Source organism: Xylaria bambusicola (assembly GCF_022495145.1).
Source record: "Xylaria bambusicola strain CBS 139988 unplaced genomic scaffold F5B22scaffold_20, whole genome shotgun sequence".
Taxonomy (NCBI): domain Eukaryota; kingdom Fungi; phylum Ascomycota; class Sordariomycetes; order Xylariales; family Xylariaceae; genus Xylaria; species Xylaria bambusicola.
The window spans coordinates 531442-543699 of record NW_025953573.1 but is presented as its reverse complement, the minus strand read 5'-3'; the positions used below and the strand labels follow the sequence as shown (position 1 = coordinate 543699).

General features: G+C 50.6%; 4 protein-coding genes across 4 annotated transcripts; 2 read left to right on the top strand and 2 right to left on the bottom strand.

The window, feature by feature from the left end:
* Positions 1 to 261: 261 nt before the first annotated feature.
* F5B22DRAFT_183228 (uncharacterized protein) lies at positions 262 to 2962 on the bottom strand. The gene is made up of 2 exons (XM_047969434.1): positions 2358 to 2962; positions 262 to 2296 (listed from the first exon to the last, which is right to left on the bottom strand). Exons 1-2 carry the CDS (start codon positions 2823 to 2825, stop codon positions 344 to 346), a joined length of 2421 nt encoding a protein of 806 aa, XP_047830952.1. The 5' UTR covers positions 2826 to 2962; the 3' UTR covers positions 262 to 343.
* Positions 2963 to 5570: 2608 nt separating this feature from the next.
* Positions 5571 to 6481, top strand: F5B22DRAFT_183199 (uncharacterized protein). The gene has a single exon (XM_047969433.1). The coding sequence runs from the start codon at positions 5637 to 5639 to the stop codon at positions 6129 to 6131; it is 495 nt and encodes a 164-aa protein (XP_047830951.1). The 5' UTR covers positions 5571 to 5636; the 3' UTR covers positions 6132 to 6481.
* On the bottom strand, positions 6342 to 8833 carry F5B22DRAFT_183196 (P-loop containing nucleoside triphosphate hydrolase protein). The gene is made up of 3 exons (XM_047969432.1): positions 8499 to 8833; positions 8212 to 8433; positions 6342 to 8149 (listed from the first exon to the last, which is right to left on the bottom strand). The coding sequence occupies exons 1-3, from the start codon at positions 8545 to 8547 to the stop codon at positions 6552 to 6554; spliced, it is 1869 nt and encodes a 622-aa protein (XP_047830950.1). The 5' UTR covers positions 8548 to 8833; the 3' UTR covers positions 6342 to 6551.
* A 480-nt stretch (positions 8834 to 9313) lies between these two features.
* Positions 9314 to 11843, top strand: F5B22DRAFT_646580 (molybdenum cofactor sulfurase; the record flags this gene model as incomplete). Its single annotated transcript, XM_047978751.1, has 2 exons — positions 9314 to 9386; positions 9442 to 11843. 2 exons carry the CDS (start codon positions 9314 to 9316, stop codon positions 11841 to 11843), a joined length of 2475 nt encoding a protein of 824 aa, XP_047830949.1.
* Positions 11844 to 12258: the final 415 nt, after the last annotated feature.

Here is a 12258-nt window from a genome sequence, read left to right as displayed (position 1 = left end):
CGGCTACATCTACGCATTGTCATTCAACATTACACATAAACACGTAATCAGCACCTTAGAAGACGGAGCTTCCGATCTGTTCTATTCGTTCAATTCATCTTCTCATCTCATCTCATCTCATCCATCTTACCCAAAAGGCATTGATATGTCATGACCGATATCGGCCATCGCTAACCTAGTATACAACTCCAAAACAACTAACAAATTTGAAAAAATAATGAAATTTAGCCGCTCAAACTAGTAAATGCACATGGGATATATATATAACATGATTGAAATCACTCCTTGATATATTTAGACGCCTGGTAGTGATGAATATGTGACACAAAGATTTCCATGCCTGTTACCGTTCATACCTAGGTAAGGGTTCTAGTGTCCCCGTGCCGTTAGGCCTCTCAACTAAAGCGCGGTAACTGTCTCCGTTTTCACCACCCCCATTATCCTCATCTAAGGTTGGTGCAGACGGCTCATGAGACCACGAGGGTAACGGCCTGCTAGTCGGATTGAGGACGGGAGGAGCAGAGGGCCCCGCGCAGTCCTCGGGTATTTCCGGCGGGGCACTTGCTTCCGCCAATAGCCTTTGACGCTCCAGCTCTTGCTTATCGTCTGTAGGACCCTGAGAAGAACCGACCCCCAAGTCCGCTAAATTAGGTGCTGATGCTTCTCCTTCTACCTCGCTGTTCGGGTTTGGCCCTGACTGTGAACTAATGTTGAAAGAATCATGGACCTCTGAATAAGCTGTTTGATCTGGGGCAGAAGGTTGTGACGGACCAGCAACTGCCTCTGGGCTCTGTGTAGGGGGCTGGCTTGGAAGTAACCGTTGCTCAGCCCGTCGCGCGCGCTCTTTGTCCGTAAGATTGCTCTCGTCGGCAATTTCTGGAGGTGGTACGTAGACGGGGACTTGTGTCTCATGGGTTTGGAAATCATAATGCGCGGTCTGTGGCGGTGCCACGGGGTAATAGCGTGGCTGTTGCTCTTGAAAGCCACTAGGGTTATAGTCTTCCTGATATTCAGGATCACCATTATATGTGTTTTGCCAGTCATAATCGTATGGTTCCTCCTCTTCGGGCGGTTCACCTTGAGTAGGAGTTCGCACTGCTGGATAAGGGCGTGCAACAGATTTCCCTCGCGACTTGGAGCTGTCCGTCGTTCCGATAACAACCTCGAAGGAGACCGAAATGACACCTTTTCCTCGCCTGATATGATCAGTGTCTATGATTGTATTATTCCAGCCTGCCGAGAGGTTCATATCGATCCCATAAGTACCGCGTACTGAAGCGGACGAGACCATTCGGTTCGGATGCTGTGATTGTGAAGCGCTACTCGAAGGGCCAGCCAGTTTACCACCTAGGTCGACAATGACCTCAATGTGATACTTGAAAGTGATCAAGCCGCCTGGTACATTCCTGATGCTGGGGAAAGCATCGTCCGGCACTCTAACTGCCGTCGTTATATTCGCTGTGAGAGTAGTAGGATTAATGATAAGAGGAGCCACTGATTGGGAAAGGTCTTTCCGGAAGACACTGCATGAGCCTGCCGAAGATAATGATAGACCACTCAGTCCAGTCTTCGACCTAGGGTAATATTCATCCCGCTCTATCCTTTTCGCGTCCTCCTTGGATAAACCCGTAAATGAAGATATCGGAGGAGCACAATCCACACGACCTTGTCTATAAAGCGTTACAATGATGCCATTTAAGCTTTTCATGTAACGATTATGCTCAACTCTGATCCTCACTGGTACCAATTCGCCCGCGACGCAACCACCTTTCAGCAGTTCCACCGTAGCGGTGATTTCTCTCTCATCCTGCCCTGAGTGCTTACTCCCTGTTGTAGAGTCACCACTAGCATCCGCACCGCGAACACTATAAGACACACTGTTATTACTCGCAGCACTGTCACCGCTGATCTCGCTTTGTACGTCGGCCGGTATAGCTGGGTTGGGCGGCAAATTGCCGACCTCGAAATGTGGTGGTGCAGGGTTGCCCAAGTTCATAGTGCTGTTATTTGGACTCTCCGTCGTCCTCGAATCGCGGTCTGATGCCGCCTCTGTCAACTCGGTTAGAGTTGGATGGGGCTTGGCCACCTGTGCTACGGGCGAGATCACGGCCTTCCCTTTTTTTGACCGCCGCTTCATAGTCTGTAAAAAGACCCTGCGTTCCCTGGGGGGATCTATCAAGCCCACGTCCACCTTCTCTATTAAAGAGACTCTAGTCTCACAAGTGGAAGTGGGAGCTATTGTTGTCGGACGAGTCAATGTGGCTGTCACAAAATAAGCTATCGTGCCCCTTTCAAACTACGCAAGTGGTCAGTTGATTAGTTGCATGCGCTGAAGAAGTCTAATTTGACAGCCATACCTCGATGCTGCTCGGCAACTCTAAATCAGCGGGGAACTGAAGGTCAAATTCAAACTCCCATCTCGAAGCCTGTAACCTCCCCTCGCCACACAAGACGATTTCATCCTGAAAAAGAGATGCATGTCCATTCCCGTGGTAGCGGCCATTCCGACCACCGTGCGGTACAAGGGCGGGGTTGTATGTGACGACCTGGGCAGCAGCGCTGGCGCTCTTGAAGGCACGGACGTAGCCATGCAATGTGACGGTAAGGTGCGTTACGCGGATTGGCTTCACGACAGATAGAACCACAGACCCTTGGACGTGGTCACCCGCTGAGTATTGACGATGTGGCTCCTTCAGGCGGATATGAAAGTCGGCGAGGTTACGGGAGCGGGAACGTAACGGTGCGGCGAGACGGGAGAAGAAGGAGGACTTTGAGGGCGACTCGTCGGGTGATAGAGTGGTGGCATTGTCGAGGTTGGAACCCATTTAATCAGCACCGTTAGACAATTGGAGGGCAGCGTGTGCGTGCCTCACATGGCACAGGGCGCGGGCGGGCAGTCGAGGACTTGGCTTGGCCTGAGCTTCGGCTGTTGGAAGCGACGCGCGTGCGCGACAGCTGTCACGAGGACGACACACGGCGAGGGTCGCACGGAGGCTTCGCTTCCAGCGAGCGACCAGGCTGGCGGGCGTGTTTGTCGATGCGAGTGCGAGCCGAGACGAGGGACGACGCGGGCCAGCCGGGCGCTCAAGGGCTCAAGGGCTCAAGGGACGGGAGTAGCAGGGTTGGACACGGGGATCACCAATCTGTGACAAATAGTATCGAGGGAAAGATCCCAAGGCTGCGGCGCCGTGCGGTCGGGCGCGGTTAGGAGGATGCAAAGGGCAAGCAGTAGTGTAGTGAAGGGCTTCTGACAGCTCTTGGGACGGTGCATGCCAAGCAGGGAGGTTCTTGGTTAAGAATTCTTGGAGATCTTGGAGGCGGGCGCCAAGAGATTCCGTCTTGGGGATGCTTATATAGGATAGGTCTGGCAGGTCTGGGCTGGGGATGGCTCTCTTCTGTAAGGGTTGGCAGGTTGGGAAGGGGGGAGCGCGAGAGGGCCTGGGCGGGCGGGCGGCACGCTACATTATTAGTAGTGGTTAGTGTAGTAACATAGAGCTAGGTAGGTACCTAAGTAGGTAGACTAGACGAGGAACTACTCTAGGTAAGTCAGTACTTAGACGAGGAACTCGATGTGAGGGATTCGATGAGGGACTAAGGAGGTAGGTAAGCTCGGTAGGTATGTAGACAAGGATTGGACGAAAGGACGAGACTAGACTAGACGAGACGAGAGAAGCGACACCACCACACGCACTCGACGCACTAGACTCTGGCAAGCTCTCCGAGTCCCGTTGTCCGTCTCCCATGGGCTGCGGGGCTTGACGAGGACCCCTGGATCAGCGTTTGGGCGGCGGTACCTTGCCTTACATCTACATGTACATGTATGTGAATATGTGTACAGTACGTGTAGAGTGCGTAAGTATGTATAGCTTGAACGCTCGGGGTTGCTGGGATGGATACATGTAGGTAGCTAAATCCGAATCAAGACTGAGGTTAGGGAATAGTGGTGGTGTACCTAGATATAGATAGATGAGGTATGTCAGAATTTCATGCATATACTATATCATAGCGCCTACTGGTATTAGTAGATGCTTAGGTACGCCGTCTCTCTCTTGCCGTCATCCGTGATGCGGATGAGCAGGGCTATTATATAATACAGGTAACCATGTATGTTACATTACCCTACACCGTGACCCCATTGTCAGTAAGACAAGACTCACATGCAGGCCGTCCGTCATCGATCAAGAACGAGCGGCTCAAGTCGATCAGATCAGACAGATCAGACATCGAACATCAAAGTCGTGCGTAAGCCACCTTGTGTTGTCAAAGCCTCTTTTTTTTTTTTAATTACAGATAAGGCACATACCTACATGTAGAAGCTGCTCTGTGTTGGGCAGCAAGGCGAATCCATTCTACTTATCTGGAATACTTAAGCGCCCACGTGATGCCCACAGAGAGGTACATACCGAGGGTACTATGTAGGTATTCGCATCCTCGTTATCACGTCCACCGCCGCTCACGCCCACCTCATCGCGGTTCTTTCCACGATATCCCAGTATAGAATTCCGTTGTCGGTTAGCGTTGGTGAAATAGTAAAATAAGTCATCCCCACCTAGGCTACCCAGGCACGGGCAAGCTTGGCATCTTATGTGGGCAAAAGACGGTGCTGATGTGGTGGTAAGTAACGTGCAGTAGCGCAGAGGTCGACAGTACGACTGGCTACGGGTATCATCGCGTAAACATTTCCACCCAATCGACCATTGGCGATGTCGCATCCTCGACTGAACGAACGATCAGCTGCTTTCATCCACAAACCACCCTGTCTGTGGCTTGAAGGACGGGCAGACAGACATGGATGTAGGTACTGACTGTACCTACATAGACGCCATGGCAGACTTGGAGAAACTTTATTCGCGCCGTGGAGTCACAGGCGTACACTGGACGTTGTTCAGATCAGACAAGATGCGATGCCTGCCGCATTTCGCCGCCCACTCCGCTAACCACATGCATCAAGTGGGAATCGCAAGGGTTTACCTATCGGTACTGTTGCCGGTAACTTACTACGTACTGATCACAGGGCAAAGCGGTGAAACGGGATGCCTTGGAAAGAAAAGAAAGAAATTCAAGATGAGAACTGCGGGTGCCCTTGCTATGAACATACGATCATTACAGCACAATACAGGCGGGGCTCCCTCTCTAGGTACTTAGATGCTGCTTCATACAGTCCTACCGGTTTTGATTGTCGCGTAAAGGCCTCAACACCTCTACCACGTAAGCTAAACTGATCCTCAACTCATTGCATGGATGAGAGAGCGAAGCTTCCGCGGAAACCGTAAAGCTGGCTGGCGCCTTTTGGATCAGTAGCAATTGCATAGTATATTTGTGTAGAGTACCTAAGTAGTTGCGAAAGAAAAATGACGCGCGCATGAGTGCGTCCCACAGATTTTATCGTGATGGTGGGCAGTTAGTTGGAAGGTGGGGAGGCGGGGAGGGAACGGTGACGATACTATCTGTACTTATTTCCTGATCTTACTTACGGATGGATACAATAGCGCACTTGAGTAACGTGATTCTGCTCGGGTACAACGCTAACAACATATCATTCATTCATAGTATTTGATTTCGATACCTATCCCTACCTATCGAGCCGTCTCTCGCCTTTCACATGCAGGCCTTCGCACCACGGTGCCGAGTTCCAGATGCGTAGAGCAACCTACATACATTGGTGGGGGTCATTTTTCCACCCATCTCTACTCGCTCTACCCGTAACGTACAGATTGATGAGCCTGACTGCATACAGATACGCCGTTTCGATACTACCTATAGTACAAAAGTATGTAGGACACTACATGTATGTTATATTGTCCAGTCCTAAGTATGTACATGAGGTATCCTGTGCGATGCGGTGGCATTTTCAGCCCATCCGTCCATCCACCGCGCCCCCCATCTGTCCCATCCAACCATCCGCCCTTCCATCCATCTATCCATCCCATCCATCCCTTTCCATCCCTTCCTATCCCCCTCCCTTCCAGGGCAATCCGAATTCCTCGAATTCCATAATGCGGAGTACCGGTAAGGCAAAGGATGTGCAAAATGTAGTCTCGATTTGTCATGGGCTTTTTCTTGGCCACGTTAGTTTAGAGGGGGGTTTCCCCTGGCATGCGGTGATCGGCGGTCTTGTCCTCAAAGCTTAACTCTCGCTTGCCTCCAATCACCTTGTCGCCAATCTTGTTGGATTCTCCGCTACATATTGGTGCTAATCCCATCGCACTCGTAGCCCAGTACGCTATTGTCTATATCGGTCTAGTAACAGTGGCAGGTTAAGTCAGGTACGTTGGCTTGATCGTATAGAAGCAAGATATAAGTACGGCATTTCAATAGGCCAATATTAAGTAGGAGCAATTCTGTCTCCATGGTACTATGAATATGTATTGTGGTTCATCGTGTGGACTAAATATACAGGTGAATCGAGACAGCTTGTGATTTTAATAATCCAGATTGAGGCGCCAGACAGCTATTCTAAGGGCATTACGTCCAACATACAACGTGATATACCAACAACGCCAGGCAATGCAATAATCCCCAAAATGCGATGCAGAGAATGACATTTGCGCCTAATCCAATGCCTCGCCGCTTAAAATACTCTTCAGAATGTCTGTACCGAGTCCCTCAATAGCCTGCTCGAGCTCCTTCTCTCCTACACAGCTCGCCACCTTTTTCTCGTCTACCAATCCAGCGCCAGCAGTGAAGCCTGCCCGCTTTGACCTCTTACTCGGCGTCTGTAGCATGGTTAAAGAGCCAGTCTTTCCATCCACCTCCGAAACCAGCGACAGAGTCTCTAAGCTACCGACAACCTCTCGAAATTCGGACCCCGAAAGAGGGTGGAGAACCGAGTCACGTGTACACAGCAAGCAGTACGTCTCGTATAGCAACTTGATCGTCGGTGCCGCAGTCAGTGATTTGGAGGGTGACTGGAATGCAATTGCCGATCGTGATGCTCGGTTTCGCTTTTCAAGAGCCATGAGCGAACATAGCGCAGCCTTTTGCTGCAAGTTGAGGGTTTTGAGTCGCTGGTTGCTCCCATTACTAAAAGCCGCCGCAGTAATCTTGTTGAGATGCGCAATGCTCACACGGGGTGCATTCTCAATCGTCAACGTCTTCAGTGAATCTGTCAGCATTGATGATAAATCCCTCGCACGTGCGTCTCTGGGTGGCGAAGAGAGGTTCGCTTTTTCTCCTAGCGGCCGTCTCGAGGGTGTGGACAGAAGTAGTTTCTCCTTGGCCTCTACCTCATGCTTCTGCTTAGTCTCCATCTCCACCAAATCAATAGCTCTCCGGCAAATCTCAAAGGCTTTCCGCAAATCTCCGGTCTGACTGGATACTTTACGAGAGCACAGTTCGATCGCAGCGGGATGAATAAAGGGCAACGGGCTCCCCTCAGGTACGAGACTCTTCAAGCGACTAGTGATGATTGTTTTAATCTGAGTTGCCGAGTATGGCAGAAAAGGAAGTAGATCGGGTTTGAGATTCCGCGACTTGAGGCGTGGTAGGAAGCGGTCGGTGAGATCCAAAGCATTCGCTATGCCCACTAGTAGAAGACGTGAAGTCTTCTGCATGGACCACTCGAATACTTTATACAAGCTTTCTAGATCAAGGGTAAGAATGTGGTCTATCTCATCCAAAACAACGAGGTACACGCTTGTCGATTTCTTTCGCGGCATCAACAATTTCTCGATAATCGTGGCTGCATCTCCTTCGGGGAAGTCTAGGGGATCCGAAATCTGCTCCAGTAGGGTTTCATATAGATCTTTTGACGATTTGATGCTCATACAATTGATATACGCCTTCTTGACAGGTGCCGAGTCGACGACGGCTTGAGTAACTTCGTTGACCATAGCACTCTTGCCGGTACCCGGTGGTCCACTGACGTAAATGCAGCCGCTGGGTGTTGAGGTTTTACATCTCTGTAAGAATTTTGTGAGGTGGTGTCGTTCGTCATCACGTCCAGTCAATTGGCCAGGATCAGCGCTCCGGGAGAACAATTGCCTGGCGTGGTGATATACCGTTTGGATAGCAACAGGTGTGAAGGGGGTATGTGGTGTCTGTCGCTTCGAGATCCTGCCCGTAGACATAACCCGATGGCGGGGCGTGACGGGAACTCTGGCAAGAGCATCGCGGAAACGGGGCGTGCTCGGGGTAACTAGCTTAAGATCTGGAAGATTGCGTGTAAGAAGCTGCCCTTCTGTGAGCGGAAGTCATAAGGTAGACACATACCTTTCTTGCCACCATCTGCCCGGCTGGCACGTTTTGAAGGCGTACTGGGAAAGGCGGGAAAGGCCAATTCGGTGATCTCGTCCGTGTCCTCCTCTGGGATAGGCGCATCGCCGCCGTCTGTGTCTTCCCGTATGGCGACTGCTTCCGGGTCGGCATTCTCGTCATTGAGAAGGGCGCTCCGAGTCTGACGTCTGGTCCGTTTGGCGAGCGGCTCGGCAAGATCTAATGACCACGTCAGTTGCGGTTTCGCATTGAGGGATAGCTATAAGCAGCAAGGTTGGACCTACCAATGTCACCCGCACGACGGCCTCTCTTTCCTAGCGTAGCTGCTGGCATATTTTCTTTTATTGCTCTGATTCTTTTACTCTTTCCCTCTTTCACTCTTTTTCTGATTCACCTCTCGATCCTTCTCTCCAGGCGCACGTAAGATCAAAAGAAACACGCAAGCAAGAGCCTATGAAAATAGAAGTCGCAAATTACTTGGTGGTGGTTGACAAGGGAAGCAAGCAAGTAATTAATCCCCATTGCAACTTAGCGCGGGCTACGACGCGACGAGAGCGCGTAAAGTGGTCCCCACCCGTGTCACTGTGCAATGCGTTCCAGCGCGTTACAGTGAATGGCTCTGGCGTTTTAGTGGGCCTCAATGGGGCTTTAGCGCGTGTGCTTGGTACTGTCCGCCACTGTCTGCCCCTGCTTCTTAACACCTGGCGGCCAGCTGCATCTGATCCCCTCTGCTTACTTAAGTGAGCATCACTTACCTAATAAGGCATGTGCGACGTGGGACGGTGAACTCCGGTTCGCCCTTGCCCCCCCCCCCGGACCCCTGCCCAGCCAGCCAAGCCTAACACCGCCTGCTACCGACGGCCCCCGTGACCGGTGACATACTTATACACGTATCTCTTACCAAGAATGCCGGGTATAACACTCGCCACAACTATTGAGCCAACCGCTTTGTCAGAGAAATTGACTGCACCATGCCGCTACTCGGCCTACTCGGCTTGGGCAGTTCATCTCGGCTTATCTCATCGTTGGATTTGGGAGGATCATCGTCGCCATTGGCTTCTGGCTTCATGTCTAGCGCTCCATCGCTGCCACCGTGAAAATGGACGAGAACTCTATGGCATATAACGCTCGCATCGAGGCTCTTCGAAAAGACGAATTCCCTATGCTGCATGGTAACCAAACCTTATTTCGGCCCTTGGCTGACAACCAGTTAACAACCGATAATAGACGGCATCTATCTCGACCATGCTGGAACGACACTGTATTCCAAGTCCCTGGTGGACGCTTTTGCTGCCGAGATGACCACCAATCTTTTCGGGAACCCTCATTCTGCTTCGGCATCGTCGCAATGTACCATGGCTAGAATTGAAAAGATCCGATACCGCGTCCTGCAGTTCTTCAATGCTGATCCTGCGGAATTTGATCTTGTCTTTGTCGCCAACGCAACCGCGGGGATCAAGATGGTAAGCGACGCATTCCGGGGCTTTTCTGAAGGCTTCAATTATCTCTACCATCACGCATCCCACACTAGTCTTGTCGGTGTTAGACAGGAGGCTAGGAATAGTCTTTGTCTAGACACCGACGGCGTTAATGACTGGATTGAGCGAGGAGAGCTTGAACCGAGCATTGACTGCCGGCAACGAGCAACCTTATTCGCATATCCAGCTCAATCCAACATGGATGGGCGGAGATATCCCCTCGACTGGGGTGCAAGACTGCGTGGAACCCAGCCAAACCCAAGTTGCCAGATGTACACATTACTTGACGCCGCAGCTTATGTAGCGACGTCTCCGCTAGACCTCGGCAATGTTGAAGCCGCCCCAGATTTTACTGTATTGAGCTTCTACAAGATTTTCGGCTTTCCCGACCTAGGCGGACTCATTGTCAAGCGTGAAGCTGCCTCAATCTTCACACAACGTCGCTACTTTGGTGGCGGGACTGTTGACATGGTGACGTGCACTAAGGAACAGTGGCATGCTCCCAAAACTCAGAGCTTGCATGAGACACTTGAAGACGGCACTTTGCCCATCCACAGTATCATTGCGCTTGATTCGGCGCTCGACGTACATCACACATTATACGGTACTATGACAGACATTGCTTTACACACATCCTTTTTGGCCCGCCAATTGTATAGAGGGCTGGAGAAAGTTCAGCATGGTAACGGCCAACAAGTATGCGTGATGTACTCCACTTCACCGGATGATACAGATGCTGGTCTTGGGAATGGAGCAGTGGTTGCATTCAATCTGCGAACTTGCATGGGGGCTTGGATCAGCTTGACTGAATTTGAAAAGCTCGCCGTCTTGAAGAACTTTCATGTGCGTACTGGGGGACTCTGCAATCCCGGAGGAATCGCAGCCGCCTTGGGACTTGAGCCTTGGGAAATGAAACAGAACTTTTCCGCTGGTTTTCGTTGTGGCAATGAGCACGACGTCATAAATGGTAAGCCGACGGGGGTCATTCGGGTCAGCCTTGGGGCCATGAGTACTCTGTCGGATGTTGACAATTTCATTGCTTTTATTGAAGAATTTTACCGAGAAGACCGTCAGCCCCAGCCAGTCTCTCACAACGTACCTACCGTTAACAATAACGGATCGGAAGTATTTGTTGACACCATTATGGTATACCCAATTAAAAGCTGTGGTGGTTTCCGTATTCCTGCCGGTCTTCCATGGGCGGTGAGATCAGAAGGTCTAGCTTGGGACAGAGAGTGGTGTTTAGTGCACCCTGGGACCGGACTTGCTCTCACACAGAAGCGATACTCCCGCATGGCTCTCATACGACCCTCGATCGACTTGTCAGCTGGAAAGCTTAGAGTTTCTTACCAAGGGCCGCTCCCAGAATCCGCCCAGAAAGAGATTTCCGTTCCCTTGTCCTTAAATCCAGAGTTCTTCCGGCCGGTTGATAACCCCAGGTCGACTAAGACTCGCGTATGTGGTGATGGGATATCTACGATGATATACAAGTCACATGATATAAACACTTTCTTTTCTAATATTATTGGTACACCATGCGCATTAGCTAGATTTCCTCCGGGCGGGTCGGGTAACAGCATGCGCCATGCGAAGGCTCACCTCCAGAGTCACCAAACCCAACCCTCTGTGAAGGACAACGTACAAAGTCATCGTCATGGCATCCAAACCCCACCCGATTCAGATGAAGAGTCAGAACGGCGTCGAATATTGCTATCTAACGAAAGCCCTATCCTTGCGATTAATCTCTCGAGCCTTGCCGCTCTAAATCGGGATCTGGTCAAGAATGGGGGAAGTCCCGTATATGCAGAAACATTCCGTGCCAATATTGTAATTGGCTCATCGTCATCCGCCTCGAAATCGACTCCTGAAATCCTCGCATATTCAGAAGATGAGTGGGATACGTTACGAATAGGCACACACAACTTCAAAATGTTAGGTGCATGTCGAAGGTGCCATATGGTATGCATCAATCAGAACACGGCTGCTAAGAGCGATGAACCGTTCCTCACCCTAGCGAAAACCAGGCGGTTCAATGGGAAGGTGTTCTTTGGAGTCCACATGTGTCACATACCTATGGTGGCCCCTGACACGAGGGAGGCACAGAGTCCGACGATTTCAATAGGTGACAAGATAGCAATTGATCCCTTATGATGTCCGAGGCATGTTGCTGCGTTTCGGAGTAAGTACACTAGTACAACTCAGGGCATAATGCAAGTTGAATCCAACAATTCTGCCTTGTCAACTCGTTCCATCCAATGCACAGCCGCTAAGGTATGATATGCAAATGGTACCGCTATCTAATAGCATCTCTGCTTTGTGTCGCATGTTACTCAATTTTGACAACACATCCTGCTTGTCGGGAATGAGCTCGTCGACAATACCATACCTAGGCTCGAAACATACTACTAGTGACATTGAAACTTCTATTACAACAACAACCATAGCACTGTCAGATATATGCCTGCATCTTAAACACCTCATTCTGGAAATACACGTCTAGGTGTTCAATATCAGCTGTCAGCTGCCTCTCATTCCACCATAGCGTGTTGGATAGACATATATAACA